Source organism: Alosa pseudoharengus, unplaced genomic scaffold (assembly GCF_046254945.1).
Source record: "Alosa pseudoharengus isolate Yale_2024_CS ecotype anadromous, Long Island Sound unplaced genomic scaffold, YU_APseudo_1.1 YU_APseudo_1.1_scf_20, whole genome shotgun sequence".
Lineage (NCBI taxonomy): Eukaryota > Metazoa > Chordata > Actinopteri > Clupeiformes > Clupeidae > Alosa > Alosa pseudoharengus.
In genome coordinates this window covers 19,823,423-19,842,938 of record NW_027468664.1, presented here as the reverse complement: position 1 = coordinate 19,842,938, position 19,516 = coordinate 19,823,423, and the positions used below count along the sequence as shown (strand labels likewise).

Here is a 19,516-nt window from a genome sequence, read left to right as displayed (position 1 = left end):
CCCTGGCAAAGGAGAAGACATTCTGGGGTTTTCTCAACAAGAGGAACTGCAGGAAGTCAGCTAAAAGCGCCCTCAGTTCCTGGTGATGTCTCACATATGACATGTGGTCTGCTTTCAACTCCTCCTGTAGGGAAAACAGGGTGTGTGACAAAAAACAAGTGGCATGTAAATTGCAAACTCCCACTCTCTGTATAAAGCAGAATTTAGTTGGTGTATTTACTTTTCGATCGAGAAATTTTGAGTACAGCTGCATGTCCTCTTCCCACACGAGAGGCCTTTTTTCAAAGACAGGTTTGTCATCCTGCTCATCTGCAAACAGATAAAAATGCAGAACATTGTCTTGCATATGGGTAAAAGCAAAATGTGATAAATGATCACACATTATTAAAGATTTGTACCTTCAGATATGAGTGCAGGCTTTTTGAGAAGCTTCATCATGACTTTACTTGCTAAATGCCTGTTTGGGAAACTAGTAAAATGCTAGTTGGGGGCAGCCGTGGCCTACTGGTTAGGGCTTCGGAATTGTAACCGGAGGGTTGCCGGCGAACCCCGACCAGTAGGAATGGCTTAAGTGCCCTTGAGCAATGCACCTAACCCCTCACTGCTCCCCGAGCGCTCTGTAGCAGGCAGCTCACTGCGTCGGGATTAGTGTGTGACTAGTAGTGACTAGTTCACCTCACTGTGTGCTGAGTGTATCTCACTAATTCACGGATTGGGATAAATGCAGAGACCAAATTTCCCTCACGGGATCAAGAGTATATATACTACTTATATAAAAGAAAAGCCTACATAAATTCATGTAAATGAAAAAAAAAAACAATTAAACACTGAGATGGCCACAGCACGCTAGAACATAGGACTTGATACGGGCTCATAGGGTCACAGCATGTCTCAAAATGGTGGGAAGACACCTATCGAACTGTTAGACAAACTGATGAACAAGAATGAACTGATGAGAAAGAACAATCTCTATGCAAGCGACTCAGAGAAGGCGTTTCAGGTGATTAATTGTTTTGGACTATAAAAGTTCTATTACAATATAGTCCGTAAATTGACATTATTAAATCAAAGAGATTTAACAGATGTGGGATTAAACACACTGTCACTTGCATACAAATTTGTGGGAAGCTTGATGTTTTAGATTTTATTTCAATTGAGAAATATGCTGGCATTATGCTAACCGATATCCACTTTTGTATTCGAAGGGGGGATGACATCTTGACTATTCTCACCTATGTCAACGACGATGTCAGCCGGGAAGATGCGTACGTCAGAGGAGAGCCAAACAGGTCCCGGTCCAGTCCTTCAGACTCCGGAAACGGCTTGTTTTTCAAGTAACAATCTGTAACAATCTGAACATTTGTGTAGTCGTGCTATGGAAATATTTTCTCTAAAAAAACCAGTCAATTGATTTATTTTTCTAGAAAATATACATTGTTTTTATTGCATTGTATAGGATTAAGTGACAATGATTAAACAAATGGAACAGATGTATGTTACATGGCAAAAAGTGGGGGGAAAAGAACAGTGTTTAAAGAATGATTTATATGTCCTACCACTGTGTCTCATATATTATCTCTCTTCCCAATTATCTCACAATGGTATTATATCCCTGAAGAGTACATTCTTTTAAAATGTCTAGGAAAAAAGTATCTTACAATCTTAAGTCACATTTTCATGTGCATTCATTCAGTTCTTCCCCTGCAATATATAAAGATGAGTTTGAAGCAGTGTCAAGAAGTGCATGTCAGAGACAGAGCATAGGTTTTGAGTTGAAGGCATCAAGTGAATCCCAAAAGTAGTGGAAAAAGTCAGCACAAGACTTGTATCCTTAATGAGTAACATTTCATTTGCTGATGCACAAAAACTTTGCTCGACAAGTCTTCAACAGGTTCTCCTTCATAAAAATAAAATGTCTCAAGAGGGACGACAATTTTGCATGCCGACTTTATTTAGTAGTTTGGTTTTATCTAGTCCATAGTTAGAACCAGCTTCTTTCTCAGAGTGGATTTTTGTTGAGGCATCTGTTTCCAGTTATTAAAGACACCTTTGCTGACATCATTGTTCACACGTGTGAGGATAGTGTGCAGGTCCTCCTTCCTGAAAAAGAGGAAAACATCACAGAGTTTAGACACTTGGTGGAATCTTTTTTTTAAATGAATTAAGCATTAAAGATGACAAAACATAATTTACCTTTGGCACCCAGATTCCAACGCTTTGCACAGGGCCTGGATGTAGATGGACCCAGTCATGGTATGACGGAATGACTTAAATTCCTCCACTGTTGACATGCCTATCAACACATCTGCCTCGACTGCAACAGACGGTTTATTAACTAGTGGATTAAGAGCATCCTCTTCTAATAGTTCATCTAGTTGCTGGTTAGGTCCATCCTCTAACAAGTGACCTGTTTGTAATGCAGCGCCCTGGCAGGCCTGGATGAAAAATAGCTTGGGCTTGCCGACCAGTGTAGGACAGCGGGTGAAAGGCCTGTAAAGCTGTTTGATGGACACTTCTTCCCCATCCTCACCCACGACTCTGCCCTCCAGCCCATGGGAGAGAACACAGACGACAAGAGCGTTGTAAGCAGAATGGTCCAGTGTAGCATATTTCTCCAGAACCATCCTCATATCGTGACCAGACAGGTCTCTTGTAACTTCTACCATAAATTGCAGCCTTTCAAATACCCTGCGCAAGTCCTCTGAAAGGAAAAAAAGGGAAGGAATTCAAGCAAGCTGTTTGTGCAAAAAACTAGAAATGACAGACTAGTACACAGCACACCAAATGCAGTACATACATATAGTACCTTCCAGAGTTATTGGTACCTTTGGTAAAGTTGACTAAAAACAGAAGTTGACTATGAAAAATAATCTTTTGGTGATTTATTGTACTCTCACAATGAAAACAATGAGGAAAAATCCCCCCTTGAAGGAAAGCAAATTTATTCTGAGAAAAAGGAAAATCTCATAAAGAAGAAATACATTTTTTTAACGAAAACACGTTGCTCACAATTATTGGCACCCCTAGAAAAATCTTGTTCACAAAACCTAACAGAAGCATTTTGTTATCTAATTTCAACTTATTTAAGTTAATCTGAGTGTCTGTGAACTTTCAGAAGTAGTTCATGACTTTCTTTTTCACTAGGGTATGAAAATAAAGTGACACAGAGCCTAAATCCTCTAGTCATTTTACAACATAGAAAACACAAGAGAATGCCGTATTTTCCGGACTATAAGTCCTACTTTTTTTCATAGTTTGGCTGGTCCTGCGACTTCTTGTCAGGTGCAACTTATATCAAAATATCAATAACATGTTATTAACATGGTTTTAAATGTTAGTCAGTATGAACTGACATGAACCCTACATGAAACATTACCGTCTACAGCCACAAGAGGGCGCTCTAGGCTTGTGGAATGAGATAGGGAGCTTGGTGAACTTCCGACAGGTCAGACATTTTTTTTGTACTTAAGCCCAAAAGTTAGAGGGGGTTCGGGAATGTATGTATTCTAAAGATGGAGGCCGAAACACGGCTGCTGTCATACAGAAGACTCGCTTGTATGTATTCTTAATGGCAGATTCTACGCTTACCAGAATACTTTCATTTGTTGGTGGAAGTAATTACACATGAATGAGCACATATTTTTGAAAGAAAAAATGTTTTTTTGCTAAGAATCTACTCAAAATATTACACAATGTATCTTTAACATAACAAGCCAGCGAGTCCAACAAGCAAGTTACTTGTAGCAAGTTCACTAAGATTTTCAAATGCATGCTTGGTGCCGCCCCTTGAGTTGGGCCATTTTCATTATTCGTGGCCAGACCCTTAATCTTTCTAGATTACCAGGGTCTGGATTTTCCAGGCTAGGTAAAAGACTGTCCAGTCATTTAATTCCCAATGTAAATGGCAGGAGTTACTGAATGATACAGTGATTTTGTCTGGAAATGTGGTCTATTGTCAGATGAAATGAAAATTGCGCACTTTGGCTAGAAACACTTTAGGTGTGTTTGGCGTACATAGAACAATGACTATACTGACTATACTGTGCTATTGTGGGGCTGTTTTTATTCCCAAATCTGTCAATCTCTGCCAAGACACTAAAAGTTGGTCATGTTTGGATCATTCATCAGGTCAATAAACCAAAACAAACTTCCAGATCAAAACATATATGGTTTACTGAACACAAAATCAATCTTTGGCCATTCCCATCTCAGTCCCCTGATCTGAACTTCATAGAAAAACAGTGGGGTGAGAGGAGGAGAATGCACAAGTGTGGACTTAGGAATCTGGACGATCTGGGGAGATTTTGTAAAGACGAATGGTCTTAAATCCCTTGCTTTGTATTCTCCATCTTTATGGGGTGTCATAGGAGAATAGAAGTTGTTTTATTGGCAAAGGGAGGCTTAAGAATGTATTTCAAGCAGGGGTGCCAATAATTGTGAGTGATGTGTTTTTGTTAAAAACATGTATTTCTTTATGAAAATTTCCTTTTTCTCAAAAAGAAATTGCTTCCCTTCAAGGTTGGATTTTTCCTCATTTGTTTTCATTGTGAGATTACAATAAATCACCAACAGATTATTTTTTATACCGGTTTTTAGTCAACTTTAGCAGAGATGCCAATAATTCTGGAGGGTACTGTGTACAGTGCCTTTTAAAAGTATTCAGCCCCATGCTTAAATTGACTAAAATGATGATAAATGTTCATTAAAATACAGGGTGCATAAGTATTCATACCCCTATGTTAAACATATGTTGAATTCCCATAGAGGCAGGCAGATTTTTATTTATTTTTATAAGGGCAGTTATTTAATGGATCCAGGATATTATGCATCCTGATAAAGTTCCCTTGGTCTTTGGAATTAAAATAGCCCCACTTCATAACATACCCTTCACCATACCTAGAGATTGGCATGTTGGTTATTTCAGTTAGCCTATTAGCTGGTTTGATTCAAGGCATTAAAGGTGACATAGAATGATTGAACGGGGTATTTATCCCTGTTCGGTGATGTGACATATAGACAGCAAATTTTTGGTTGGGTCTGTAATGCCTTAGAAGCGTCCTAAAAAACACTCTCAGAAAGCTATGTTAGGGTGGGGGATTTTCAATGTGTGGTTTTGCACCTATTTGGTGTCCTTTCGGGCTTAACTGGCAATCCTATAACGGAATGCACGCACTTGACGCTGATTGGCTGCCTTTGCTGCCACTCAAAAGAATGTAACTTTGCTGGCTTCGGAACACAGACAAACCAGCTTCTTACAACTGAATGCTTAGCCTATATGTTTTGTATTAAAAGTCAAAACGTGTATGTAGAGTCTTAGGACAAAAGTTGGAATACAAACGTTACAAATGTTTCCCATTACCAATGTCTCTGAGACAGCTAGGGAGGCTACTTTCATGTTTTCGCACCAGGCGAAACATAGTCACAAACTGAAGGCGCAGATGCCGACGTGCTAATGTCAACAACTGGTTCAGTTAAAGCTTGGCTAAGCGGGTAATCCGTGTGTCGAAGTTTGATGCCAAGGGTTCTAACCATTTGACGAGTTCGGAGTGACACACAAACAAGAAGGGCACTACATACACTTGACCATCATTGAACTTTCTCACCCAATAAAAGCTTACTATATATTGCTAACTGTAAGACTGCCAATGCAATCACTTTAGACCAACCTTCTTAGTGTAGGCTAGGTGTTGAAATTAGATTGACCACTGTCCACTCCTCACTCACCAGGTGTTTATGTGGAAATTGTGTTCGCATGCCCATAGAGAGAGAAAATGTAGTATGCTGTCGGAAAATACAACCAGTGCTAACACTTTATACAATTCAATACAGATGTACAAATACAGATGTACAAAATCAGTATGGCCTATCTTAATGTAGTGGGTATCCGATTAAAAATGAACCGCATCTCGTGCATTTCTTTCAGTCATGAAAAGTTTGCACAACGCTTGCACAGCTGGCACACCTCCGAACTTCGTGAACACTGCTGCAATCTGCTTGCCGTATATGGCGGTGGGAGGGCTGGGTGTGTGCAAAGGAGGAATAGAATGATAGTGGGGGGCAATGAGATACATTTTTACGTAATATGTATCCGTTGTTCAGATTTCTGACGAACATTTCTAAAAGAGGAATTTCTATGAAACGGAGATGTTCAGAATGTCTAGCTGTTTTCGTATGTTCTTGAATGCTGGTATGCTACCGTTATTCAACAAAGACTAGTTAAAACGTTTTTTGATTCTCTGTCACCTTTAAGATCCATTTCCAAAAGATGATTTTTTTTTTTATTCCTCTTTTTAGTCAACTTTAGAACGGGGCTGAATACTTTTTCAAGGCACTGTATATACTGTATATATCATGTCTCAAAGGTCTTACCCACAGAGTTAAACTAGCTAATTGATTTTGCTTAAATTAGTTAAATTAGTAACTCCTGGATGTTACCTGCTTCTGCAAGACAACATCATAGTATGCAGTTTCCCTTACTTTTCCTGAAAGCTATAGATGCTTTGAACACATGTCTTCTCATTTCTTCTTTAATCCAATTAAATAAGCCTCACCTGCATCCTTTTCTGTCCCATCTCGGTGTTTATACTCAGGGTGCGAAAATCTGTAGTTATTGATTATCAAACAGTATCCACGGGGACGGGAATTCATCGTATAGCTCTCCACATCTTCCTCCTGGGGGAAGCAAAGAAAACCAAATGGAACAACAAATCCCTTCTGTTGTTTACTCTTAGGATAACTATTGGCACATATGTACAGCTATTGAAAATCGGACTATCCCACTGATTTGTGTGTGTTTGTGTGTGTGTGTTTGTGTGTGTGTGTGTGTGTTTGTGCACCTTAGTTATTTCATTTGTCACCGGCCCTGCATCTGATACCACACTCAGACGGTTACCTGATGGAGGAAATAAAGAAATGCTTATACGCGCCCATGTTTGATATATACTGTAAATGTTCAGGATCCTTTTAAACACTGCAATCTTCACTTTATATTACAGAACGCATATCTAAAAACTGTTCAGTTAGTTGTGTTTTAGCAACACCATCTAGACACATTTTGAAAGTTGAATTTGTATTTTCATTTTATAGGATGGCACAAAGGTGTATCAAAGACTTACAAAAGTGGTACACAAAAACAAGATGGTCAGCAATGTGAGCCTGATGAAGCAACTGGCGAAACGAGCCTGATGAAGCAACTGGCGAAACGCGTTGCTCAATAAAAATCACTAAGAAATATAACAGTGTGCGGTGGCCACCTCTTTTTAAAGATGGTCAGCAATGTTTAAGCTACTGGACTGTGGGTATATTTAATATGGTGTCAGTGTAAGAACTGTTTTAACATGGAGTTAATTTTGGAAAAGAGTGCTTGATTTCCAGTCGCTGCCTCCTATTGTCAGAGACCTAATTTATTTGATTAATACTTACATTTAATTAGATGGTTTTTTCCAAAGCATCTTACAGTACAGATGTTCAACAATAATGCTGAATGAATATCGCAAGTGGTACTAAGAGCCTTATATTGCCATCAAGCTGTCACTGTATTGAAACCATTATTTTAGGCCTATGCTGTATATATAAAACATTAATAGTGACCTATCACTGCACTGGAAAATGGTACACAAAGGAAGAACATCAATGACTTACGGAATCTGTCTTCATAGTCCTCTCCTCTATGGATTTCAGCAATCCTCTGGTGAAGATACGAAACAAAGTTGAATAATGACTGTACAGATACAGAAAGACTTAACCAACATGCTCATAGATGCTTTAGAAAATAACTATAAATCTACCAAAAATATAACCCGTGGCAAGGTAACAAGATATGGCTTATCGGTGCCATGAAACCATGGCGGCTTTGACACCTTTATGAGCATACAAGGGCAACAAGTGCTCTACCATGGACTCTGAATGAAGACTGTTTCCATGTTCAGGCCACCTGCCATCACCTAAAGGAAGAAAGTAGATGAAGTCAGCATTGCGTAGATTATCATAACTGTGGGTTGGCAAAGTAAAAAGAAAAATGTGAAGAGAGGGATCTTCACCTGTTTTATTTAGCCTGTACTTTTCCACCTTTCTAGCCAGATCTTTCTCACACTGATTGAGGATCCGTTCCAGGTCCTCCACGTTATCCTCAGTAAGCTGCTGCTGCTTCTCCATTTCTGTTAGAACATCGAAGATGGTCTGGAACGCAAGAAGAACCCACCTCTCAGTTCATAACGCTGGAACAACTGATACAGACACTGAGGGGCACTGCACAGATGCGGATTCTGTGAGGCTTTGGTTATTTGGTTAACAATATAAACACCTCCACCATACACAATTCTAGCAGTTAAAGCTGCCAACAAAAACACAATTTCTTACTGTAAACCTGAAAAGTCTGTACTGTGAAGACTTCAATATAAGATCCATGATCAAAGGAGTCATAAGAAGTCATGTTTGATTTCTATTTCTGACTTCCCATTAAGAAGCGTAAATGACCACGAGCTAGTGGGCTACTCACTGCGGAGGCCTCTAATTTCCCTCGGGGCAGATTCACCAGGAACTTGAAGGAATTCAGTTTTTCACTCGTCATATTATCAGCTATATCAAAAAGCATCTTCCTGTAAGATGGTGAAGCACACCAGAGTGTGATGAGCAACGAGCACAAATTGTGAGACCCATATGAAAATCAACATAAAAGTTGGAAGCCATTACTAGCCATCCATTACTAATTGATTCACACCATAACTGTTAAAGCTGCAGTTGGCAAGTCTGACAGATTGAAGGGACTTAGCCAAATTTTGAATGTTTACAACTCTCATGCCCCTCCCCCCCACCATTACCACCGAGCACCCTCTCATCAAGTTTGTGCTCGTCATTGCGCACTAGACTGCACCAGACTGTGATTGACATTCAGATCTCACACAGCCCTGCTCTGATTGGACCAGAAGAACCGGGAGCTGTGGATTTTTGTACAGGCTCTAGGTGGAGGTAGAAGTGCGGATCTTTTTCTAAAACCAGCTGATTTATGTTGTTCTGTTGGAGCATAGTGTCGGTTTCAGTGAATATAATCAAAAAAATCTTGCCAACTACAGCTTTAAACTCTAGTCTGAATTACAATTCAAAAAGGGCACATTCAGATACATGCCGAACTAACCTGTAGGTGGACAGGCCACCATAAGAATCACTGTGCATTTGGAGTGAACTGCACACCCCCCGCTCAGTTGTCTTCATCATCTTCAGCAGATCATAGCGTTTGATGGTGTACAGCAGCTCTTTCAGGAACATCATGTCGTCTTCCATATGACCCTTTTCGTTCAGACGCATGAAGAGGTCACGGCCATCATTGACTTTCTCTAGTGGTTTCCTACCTAGGACGTCACTGCAGAGGAACTTGAGGGAAGCCACCTCTTCAGAGTCCAGTCCATCGTCAATGTCATAAAGCAGCTGCAAGTTGTTCTCCTCCATGCTCCAAGCTGCAGGCCACAGGTAGCTTTGCTGTAGGTTGCCACAGGTTTGGATACAGTATATCCATCATTTATTGTTTTATTTATTTTTTTATAAGCCTAACTTCTTTTTACATAATAATCTAAGTGTAATCAGTCAATAAGACACCATAAGTACAAGCATACACTATTATACACTATATTACTAGTGTTTCCATCAACCCACAGTTTATGTAGAGCTAATTAGTTATTTTAACAAGGTATCTATGGGACGGAAACATGTAGGCTTTAGTGTGGGTCTACACAAGGCAACCTAAACACACTCTCCACATGCTATTTAATATCAATAGACTGCTCACCCATACAACAACATTGCCAAAGTAGTCCACAGACTGAAAGTCATAAGGAAATAGGCAAACTATTTGGTTTGATATAGTGAGCCAATATATTTTACATTTAGTTTATGGAGATGTTTGACCAATAGCCTTTGTAACGTTATACTGTCATTTAGAAAAAAGTATAAGTAGCCTATAGCCTGTCTACCCTTATGTAAACAACTTTCTTTTAGCCCAACAACCCTCTTTCACATTGGGACATTAATGCCACACAAATAAATCTGCTCTTTATGTAACACAAAAAGTAACTTGCATTAAGAAACGCTTAGTCATTTCTTATCTTATGGGCATGTTGAGACTTGTCAGCCTCACGTAATCTAACAATAAGCATCTTAACTTTGCCAGGTGACAAATTGATAACATTTTTAGGCTTCAACATTAGTAAACTAATCGAAACACATGCGCTATCGCTATGACATTTGTCCTGAAAAGAAAATGAGATATGGAGACGCCCCAAAGTAAGTAAGTTGGTAACGTTATACTGGCTGCTAACTAACGTTACGAAACTAGCATTCAAGTCTTCCTCGTAATTGAAGTTATACGAAATCATACCACATTAAGTTAAGTCTTGCAAACCACACTTACCCCTTTCGTTCACAAAACGACACACTTTTAGTAGGATGTCGCCTCCCAGGACAAATATTTCCGTCCGTTTATGTTTTAATACACTGTGATCAATGCAGGCCAATGTAGGCTATAACTATTTCAAACAACGTCGGTAAGGTATTTCTCTTTCAGTTTCTACTATGCGGAAGTAGTGACGTACGTTTCTGTCGTGTATCTGCTGCCAAAGGCCAAAGCAAAGATTGCGCGATTGTGAGCCCTAACTGGGAATTTGCCACAGAAGTAAAACACCTTTAACCAATACATATTCCGAACATTGACCAAGCCATTTCACTGTAAACAAAAGGTGTTATAAACTCATGTAATCTATCTTTTCTGTTCGGGCTTGCGTTTTGTAGGCCTACTCGCACTTCATGTGTGACTTCTGTGCCTGTATTTAATTGTAGCCTAAATCTTGCATTCAACTAAAAGAAAGAGACAGAAGACTTAAATCACAATCATAATATCAAGTTATTAATTCAAGAATTTCGAATTCAGAGCCTCTTTTATTTAACATTGATGATTTTACATAGGCCTTATGTCAGTACACTGATACATTACGATAAATTATTATTATTAGTAGTAGTAGTATTGTCACACAACACTTTCCAGATTATCTGAGGGATCGAGTTGCTTTGAAAGTGTCTCCTGGTGGGCGCTGAGAAGAAAAAGGGGCAAAATACTCCCTGGCAAAGGAGAAGACATCCTGGGGTTTTCTCAACAAGAGGAACTGCAGGAAGTCAGCTAAAAGCGCCCTCAGTTCTGGGTGATGTCTCACATATGACATGTGGTCCGCTTTTAACTCCTCCTGTAGGGAAAACAGGGTGTGTGACAAAAACCATGTGGCATGTAAATGGAAAACTCCCACTGTCTGTATAAAGCAGAATTTAGTTGGTGTATTTACTTTTCGATCGAGAAATTTTGAGTACAGCTGCATGTCCTCTTCCCACACGAGAGGCCTTTTTTCAAAGACAGGTTTGTCATCCTGCTCATCTGCAAACAGATAAAAATGCAGAACATTGTCTTGCATATGGGTAAAAGCAAATTGTGATACATGATCACACATTATTAAAGATTTGTACCTTCAGATATGAGTGCAGGCATTTTGAGAAGCTTCATCATGACGGGGGACCCTACCTGAACTCTACTTGCTAAATGCCTGTTTGGGAAAGCATAATGATTACAAGGCAATGCAAGGGATATTAATAAAGCAATTCCAGCATAAAACAATGCAGTTAAAATATAGTTCCGATATGCATACAAAAATAAACTAGTAATAGAAAAGCCTACATAAATTCATGTAAATGGAAAAAAAAACACTGAGATGGCCACAGCACACTAGAACATAGGACTTGATACGGGCTCATAGGCCAAGGGAGAGTCATGGCTACATGTTTTACAGCAACAGGAGAGATGTAGACACCTACAAAACAATTACCAGAATAAAATATACTCAATTCCAAAAGAAAGAAAGTGCCAAGTCTATCAACTTTGGGAATTAGGCTGAATGTAGCTTAAAGGACAAGCATATTTCAGTGTCAGTGAAATGAGGACATGACTTTTAATTACTTTTGGCTCAGCGAAATAACAAATGTTAGCATAAGATTCATGTTTTGTGAAGAGGTTAATGTTAACGTTACTGGCTGAAGACGTGTTGAAGCCTAAACATGTTGCAAATTTGTCTAGTTGAAAATCAACAGGTGTGTGAGAGGGTATTTACAATTAAGCCTACATCTAATAGGACACAACAGACAAGTACATTAAGGATGCATCTCACCCGTCACGTAGGAAATAGCACTGCCACATTGCTGGAATGTCATCCACTGTCTGAACAGTCCTCTCAATGCCAAAAACATCCACAGTCTCTCTCCCCACCACCTGTTTCTTCTCACCAAGATCCCTCTGATTCAAAACAACACACAGTTCAAGCTAAGTGTTGCAAGTCAGGGCCGATCAACACAGACTGATGATGGGCCCTATGAGAGATATGATCTCTATTCACTAGCCCCAGGAATATAATGTGAAATAATTGAGTTGGGGAACAACCAATAAATGCTGCCACACACTTAAATGTGGTCAGTTTGTGATTCAAGCTAGTTCATTTCATACTTTATGGCAGTGGAATTGGAAAAGCGGAAAGTGGAAAAGCCTTTAATTTCATTGTCTTCATGTCTTGAAAATGCTATACAGAAGTGACTGTAACACATTTGGAAATACAACTGCTTGTGCATGCATGGAGTGATTTCAAAATACACAGCACTTAATTTCAAAGATTTTTTTTAACCGATTTCTCTGGCACTCACATAGGTGGACAGACATATCTGAGTCTCAGCATCAAATGACAGAAACTTCATGGGCTCCGGAATGTTCTTCCGTTGAGCTAAAACACGCAGGATGAGTAAGTTGGAGGCCTCAGACACAAAGCCACGTAAAGAACTCAGGGGAAACGTGTATGTCTGCTCCCTCACCTCCTAGAGACAAGAACGAATCAGAGTCCTTATGGACTCCACAAGACTGCAGAGACCATTTATGACTGATTGAATGGTACACAACTGCGACATATGCAATCAATCATGATGAATTATGTGAGTCTATGAGCACTGAGCAACAACAAAATAGAGTGACAGACATAAAAAGAAACGTTAACAACAGACTCACCTCCTCCTCTCGAGTGACCTTATTCACAACCAGCTGCCCATCTTGTCTCACCATGTGAGACTTCCTGTCCAGACTGTGGCCATGAAGCTGTGCAATATTTGCCAGTAAAAGATTGGTGCATGTAACAACATTCACATAATATGTATACACATATTATTTCCATAATACCTGTGAATTTACAGCAGTCACTGACATGAAGAAAACAATTAGAGTGGAAAGTACAATTAGAGAGGAATAAGGTGGGAGCAAAATACCTTCACATATTCATGATGATCTTGTTCTAGTGTTTCAAAAGTAGTTGTAACATACCCTGTCAAGGTGTGAAAGTGTGATTACTTGTGGCACATGATATAACCATAATCACAAAGAATACGGAGGTTTGGAGAAGAATACAGGAGTCTGGTCTCAGCCTCACCTGTAATTGAGGTCCCACAAGGGATGTTGTCAATAGCGCCGTGGCTGTTAGCATGTACCAGGAAGCATGGCTGATTGTTATGTACAGTCTTTTGTATATTGATGCAGAATTCCCCCAGTTCCTTGCCTGTGTCTGACACACTTACCAGGGAATCAACAAACAAGCACCGCTGCACCTCCTTAAGCTCTGTTAATGGGGCAGAACACATTTCAAAATGTCACACATTTATTTTGTCTTCATTGGGTGATTTATGAACTTTTTTTTTTTTATAAAAATGAGCCAAAAGTATAGTTAAAAATCATGTTCACATTTCACTGACACTGAAATGTGCTTGTCCTTTAAGCTAATAAGCTATTCCCAAAGTTGACAGACTTGACACTTTCTTTCTTTTGGAAGATAGTGGGACATTAACGTTAGCCGTTGTTAAGTTTTGAGTTGTCAAAAACAGATGGTTAGCCATGGTCTGAAAATAGAACCGGATACAACCAATCACTTTGTTGCAAAGCTAACTCTGACCACTCATGTCATCATGATATACTTTCACTGTATGAAATACTCACCAATACTTGCTAAAAAATCAGTTGACAGTGCCTCTGTCAATCTTTGGGAGGCATCCTCCATGTCTGATTTCAGAGAGAGAAAAAATAAGGTATGGTAACTTACTACTGCAGCCTAATGTTAGTGACTTGTTGTCATCCTCACACGTCTTCAGCCAGTAACTTTAACGTTAAGTTAATATCTTTACAAAACAGGCTTAACTTAAGTCTAAACTGCTTTCTCTGTCAGCGGCAAATATCGATAGGATAGATAGTGCTAGCTTTTCTTATCATGCATTTTCAAACTGGACTCAGAACCTGTTGACTACTCAGCAGCCAAATGTTCGTGCTAACATTGACGTTGTTTAAAAAAGTTAGGACATTAGGATGCATTAATTACCTTGCACGTTGTAGTATTTATATTGATGTGAAGTGCATCTCCTCTGACGTTAATCTACGTTTAGCTCGGTCTATTTCACTGAGGGCAAATGGCTAGCGATAGCTAGAATAACTAGAAGCTAGCTGGCTTGAACAAACTCCCAACATCTCGGTTGCCTTAGCAACCTCAACCAAGTGAACTAACCAAATCGACCGCTAAGCGGCGCTTCATGATCATGAGCAGCGCTCAGGGATGCTTTCTTGATGCCCAATCAGAACCGATGAACTAAAAATAATTGAAGGCTCATAAGCCTATTTCACTTAATGCAGCGCTGCATAGATCTGGCTGAACGTAGGCTAATGCGTGCGGGACTAAACACAATACATGTTTGGATCGTATGGTTTGGATATATTATAATTTAACATGTGAATAATATGCCTACTAATACGTTTCTTAAAAATTAGCTTCAGGGGAAAATCTCTACACAAACACAAAAATGCACACAGACTAAAAGAATTTGGGACAATTATTTATTGTTAAAAACAATTAACTCATATAAATATAAGTGCATTTGGTACCTTTGTTAGCCTAAAGTAAAAAATGTAACAGTTGTGTTGCAAATATGAGGTAAAGGGTTTAGAATTCAGAGAATATCACCAAAATGGCTCACATGGCCTATAACACTATCAGGGCCAGGAAAATCAAGGACCCTAAAAACCTGAAACATCATATCAGTGCTTAAAATAGGTTTTATACCCAAACTGTGACCTAAACAGGCCTTATTAGAGAACATCTCCATTCACATAAACAGTGGGCTAGCATAGGCCCATGCTACCACTGGAATGGCTTTAGTGTTGTGCGTGGGCCAGAAACGGAATTTATCGGCGTTTGTAGATGTCCTTGCGTCTACGGAGCTCTTCGAGAATGCGGGCCCTGTAAGCAGTCCAGTCTTCATCCTGATTCTGCTGGAGTCCCAGTGCCCGCTGAAGTTCGAGAGCATGACTACGCAGGAATGGGTTATACTCCTTCTCTTCCCCCAGTGTGGAGGGACTCTGGAAGTGATTGGAAAGAGAAGGAAAAAAAATACTGTATATTAAATACTGGGAAAAAAATAAATGAATACATAATTTGATATCTGATGGTATAGTCACCATTCGTCAAAAATAAAACAATGAAAAGTAATGTGTGTAATAGTGTGGACCGGCGACCACCACACTTTTGCGATGGACTTGAGGAGGTGTTTGAAGTGTCTGTCACCCTTACCGTGCAGAGCCTCTGACCCCTCTGCTGCTGGACCCACTGAAGCTTCTGCTCCCGGGTTGAGTTTGTGGGCTCCAACTCAGCCGCAAACAGAAGGTTGTCCTCTGCATACTCGTGCCCTGTGGGGCAAAGTGTGAGCAGACAGCCCACACAATTTTACATTTATATTTAGTGATATAGCAGACGCTTCTATCCAAAGCGACTTACATATGTCAGGTATATCACAAGGGCCATTGTCCCTGGAGCAACTTGGGATTAAGTGCCTTGCTCAAGGGCACAACGGTAGAAACCGAGAACTGAACCCACAACTTTTCAGGCTACACCTTAACCACTAAGCTATCGCCGCCACCATAATTTTAGTGATGTGAGTGTGTGGAGATGCTGAAGAAGCCAATATCAGGAAAGTTTACTGTAGTTTCTGTTGCATTCAAACTAATCTGAAATTTAAGGTGTCATGTTCAAACACCAGCAATGTCTGAGTAGAAGACCTGAGTAAATCATTCTTTTGAGGGGTTTTTTACCTATTCTTTGAAGTTTATACATATTTGATATTCTGATTTACATTCAAATTGTGATATACTGAAATGTTGTGGTGGTGGTAACATGGAGTACCAAAAGGTAAATGTATATAACCCAGTTATGGCCTTATGCACTTTCCAGACTGGCTTCACATTCCCCAGAATGAATTAATTTCTTCCTCCTGGAAAGAGGATGTGATGTGTGTTGCCCTGACGTCAAACAACTAGACACGAAGAGCGACTGCATCATGGCCCGTAGGTCCACACACATCCCTACCCGGCCAGAGTAGAGTCTCGTCATTCAGTGAGCTAACGGTGTCCAAAGATGACAGCATCGTCAAGGCGTTGCCTTCAAACATTCTTCCTAATGGATCAGAAAATATGAGTAAGTTCAGCTCCATGCACTGGTGACAACTGAAGTCAGGTTTCCACTGTGACTCACACCGCTATCCCAATTTCAAAATGAAACAATGACTCGTATGATAAAGAATGCAGCCATAGTGGGCGTGGCAAAAGAACAACATCATGATGAGAAGTCTTGAGGGTTTGCCCCTCTGTTAAATGTCATTGCACACAGGGAGGATCAACACTCACCACAGCCTGAGAGGAACACCAGATCCCCTGAGAAGAGACTGCTAGGGCTACCAAAGTTTCGCCCTTCCAGCAGGTAGATCATGTGGCCCACTGTGTGCCCAGGCGTGTAGAAGGCCCTGAATCGCAGGTGTGTACCTATGTCTATGGCGTCTTTGTCAGAGAGAGGGCTGAGGCAGCAAAATGACACTATTTAACAGTGGGCATAAACACAAATGTGGCAGCCGATAGAAATCACATTGTCCATATATGCCTCCAGGGAAATAGGGTAAGTCTTTACTGAAGTTATAAGACAAATCAAATAATTTTTTGCTTAGTTTACACAAGAGCTTAGGTAAATAAGAGAGGACCAGATAGAGAAACAATAATTATGTTTTTAATTATGTGTTCTTTGGATGGGCATTACAAATGTAACCTTGTACTTTGAAATAAAGATATTACAATTCTTTCAATAAAGAAATTACTTATTTAATTTGATTGATTTATATCAATTAGATTTTTTGGTATTTCTGGAAAGCCACTTATATATTTCATGCAAAGCTGAAATTACAGACATGCTTAAAACCATCCAACATTTATTAGCGTTATGAACTTACTGTGTCAGTCCTGGAATATTATCCATTGCATTTCCATAGACTCGACAGCCTGCATGGAGTCTTTTAAGTCCCTTATTCCCTCCACTGTGGTCCCTGCACACAATGACAAAATATTACACATTTATAATGTGGTTAACTTTATGTCAGCTTACACACGCATGCCCACAATAGAAGCCTAGAAATACAATCACTGAATAAAACTTGATTCATAATCCAAACTTCAGACAGGGAGCAAACAGCAGACAATAGACAACTTCCACGTACACAACTGACCATTGTTACAAGAACTCCCTGGTCTATTATGAGGCTTTTATCAGTAGTATCTCACCAGTGTTTGTGCGTGCAAAGAATGGCTTCCAAGGTCACTCCTTCCTCCTCCAGACAAGCCTGTGCAATGGAGTAAGTGTTATACACTAGAACAACTGACACAGCTGCCAGTCATTATAATAGAATACATGACACATAAAACACACACACACACTGTTACACCATGACTATTGTGGAGCTAAGGGGAATAAATACATTCAAGGTAAATATCTCTGAATCCCTTGCTCGAGGGCCTTCAAAACAGACACTTCTCCCTGTGCTCCTAATCGTGACCACCTCATCACTCCTCTCATCTGGCACAGAACAACTATTATTGGAGTCATCTCTTAGAATTAAGAATTTGGATTTGGCATTGTAGTAGTTTTGGTATTGCTAATAGGATTTAGCATTTTGCACTTTATATTTGCATTAGTGGTTTTCTGTTCTGTTCAAGTTTTGCTTACACAGAGGTGATCAATGAATGGAAACCCATGTAATTTGACACATCCAACTCACTATACTTTGAAAACAGGTAGTAAAGGGCTATTCTAATTGTAAATATATCCAACTGAAGTTTTCCTTTTCATTGAATATGATGTATACATCTGGTTCTCCATATCTCTGCACTCTTTTAACAACGTCTCCATATGAAAGCATAAGTCTGCAAAACCTATGCAAACCTGGACAGCCTGTGGGTCAGCAGGATCCACTACAACTGCAAGATTAGATGGAGTGTCGACAATCAAATAGCTGTAGTTGTCAGACAGCACTGGAATGGGTATTATCTTCACACCTGTAACCACACAAATGCAGACAGTGACAGTAACAGTCGCGAAGGAGTTAAGGCTGTTAGCAATTTGTGTAGTGTGTGCGGCATTGCCTACCATTCAATGTAGTTGCTTGTGTTTTTGAATGTCCAGTGGGATATTGCTCACGAGCTTTTCTCATCTGACGTTTGTAGAACATATATCCAAGTTTTGTTTTTGTGTACAGCGAATACCTGACAGATGAAAACGAAATATATGCCAAATCAGAGATTCTGGTTTAGTCGATATGGATTAGCCTTGCCATTCAGACTTCGAGGCCAGTTCGTGTCTACCCCAAATTAAGTTCTCTCATTTTAACATTCGCCAATAACTAATGTTTGCGAACACGATGTTTATCATGCCTATAATGCCTAAACACAATTTGGTATTAAACACGAACGTTAACGTCTAACCACGGATGACGTTAGTCTGGTTGCATGGTTGGTGGTGGCAGCAAGCAAGCTCAACGTAAAATCAACAGAGATAACTTCCAGAAAAACAGACCGGTACTTACGCTATCCAAAAGAGGGGTTTTTCTGTGCGGGCCATAATTCTTACAATGAACCCACTGTTCCATGTACATTTCCTGCCAAGCCGTCGGCGATGGTAGATGCACAGGCCCAAACAACACGCACCAACACCAAGGAAACACACCATCCAGTCAGGAAGCGCCATCATTGAGGGCGTGGCCTAAATCACGCAGCCTACATCTCGCTGCAAAGGCAGATAGGCAATCTGCGTCCTTTGCCAATTGTAAACTTTCATTTTCGATGAGGCCATGGTGAATATGGGAGCTACTGGGGCCAGCATCTTATAATACAGTCTATGGTCAGAATACGTTTTCAGCAGCTATGAACATAACTCAACAACAACATCAACAAGACACTTATGAACCCCAACGCCTGTAGACCTCTCTACTGGATATTGACCAAAAAGTAACTAGCATCAGCCACACCAGTAACCTAGACAAAATGCTTGGGTGTGCCCTGCACGCATTCCAAGAGCTTTGCTCATTTTAACCATTGCCGTCC

The 19,516-nt window shown here is 40.0% G+C and overlaps 3 protein-coding genes across 3 annotated transcripts; all 3 read right to left on the bottom strand.

Annotated features, from left to right (window-relative positions):
* Positions 1–1,422: 1,422 nt before the first annotated feature.
* casp8 (caspase 8, apoptosis-related cysteine peptidase) lies at positions 1,423–10,545 on the bottom strand. Its single transcript, XM_076296818.1, has 10 exons — positions 10,403–10,545; positions 9,134–9,474; positions 8,498–8,597; positions 8,040–8,178; positions 7,894–7,943; positions 7,642–7,687; positions 6,837–6,892; positions 6,552–6,672; positions 2,194–2,701; positions 1,423–2,100 (listed from the first exon to the last, which is right to left on the bottom strand). Exons 2-10 carry the CDS (start codon positions 9,442–9,444, stop codon positions 1,971–1,973), a joined length of 1,461 nt encoding a protein of 486 aa, XP_076152933.1. The 5' UTR covers positions 9,445–9,474; positions 10,403–10,545; the 3' UTR covers positions 1,423–1,970.
* Positions 10,546–11,033: 488 nt separating this feature from the next.
* On the bottom strand, positions 11,034–14,114 carry catip (ciliogenesis associated TTC17 interacting protein). The gene is made up of 9 exons (XM_076297185.1): positions 14,054–14,114; positions 13,494–13,679; positions 13,333–13,388; positions 13,079–13,165; positions 12,724–12,891; positions 12,198–12,322; positions 11,503–11,579; positions 11,325–11,413; positions 11,034–11,228 (listed from the first exon to the last, which is right to left on the bottom strand). The coding sequence occupies exons 1-9, from the start codon at positions 14,112–14,114 to the stop codon at positions 11,034–11,036; spliced, it is 1,044 nt and encodes a 347-aa protein (XP_076153300.1).
* An 817-nt stretch (positions 14,115–14,931) lies between these two features.
* pnkd (PNKD metallo-beta-lactamase domain containing) lies at positions 14,932–19,175 on the bottom strand. Its single transcript, XM_076296815.1, has 9 exons — positions 19,000–19,175; positions 18,564–18,679; positions 18,360–18,472; positions 17,702–17,760; positions 17,374–17,466; positions 16,781–16,947; positions 16,464–16,550; positions 15,672–15,787; positions 14,932–15,460 (listed from the first exon to the last, which is right to left on the bottom strand). The coding sequence occupies exons 1-9, from the start codon at positions 19,161–19,163 to the stop codon at positions 15,287–15,289; spliced, it is 1,089 nt and encodes a 362-aa protein (XP_076152930.1). The 5' UTR covers positions 19,164–19,175; the 3' UTR covers positions 14,932–15,286.
* Positions 19,176–19,516: the final 341 nt, after the last annotated feature.

Bases quoted from the DNA above. Each gene is read 5' to 3' on its own strand.
- pnkd (XM_076296815.1), bottom strand. From the start codon at position 19,163: ATGATGGCGCTTCCTGACTGGATGGTGTGTTTCCTTGGTGTTGGTGCG. The intron at 17,761-18,359 runs GTTTGCATAGGT...TCCATTGCACAG, and splicing joins CTGACCCACAGGCTGTCCAG to GCTTGTCTGGAGGAGGAAGG. The intron at 17,467-17,701 runs GTGAGATACTAC...CATTGTGTGCAG, and splicing joins CTTTGCACGCACAAACACTG to GGACCACAGTGGAGGGAATA.
- catip (XM_076297185.1), bottom strand. From the start codon at position 14,114: ATGGAGGATGCCTCCCAAAGATTGACAGAGGCACTGTCAACTGATTTT. The intron at 13,389-13,493 runs GTGAGGCTGAGA...ACACCTTGACAG, and splicing joins TTGTGGGACCTCAATTACAG to GGTATGTTACAACTACTTTT. The intron at 12,892-13,078 runs GTGAGTCTGTTG...TCTTGTCTCTAG, and splicing joins AGGTCACTCGAGAGGAGGAG to GAGGTGAGGGAGCAGACATA.
- casp8 (XM_076296818.1), bottom strand. From the start codon at position 9,444: ATGGAGGAGAACAACTTGCAGCTGCTTTATGACATTGACGATGGACTG. The intron at 6,893-7,641 runs GTAAGTCATTGA...TTCCTCCATCAG, and splicing joins GGACTATGAAGACAGATTCC to GTAACCGTCTGAGTGTGGTA. The intron at 2,702-6,551 runs GTGAGGCTTATT...TTTTCCTTTCAG, and splicing joins TGGGACAGAAAAGGATGCAG to AGGACTTGCGCAGGGTATTT.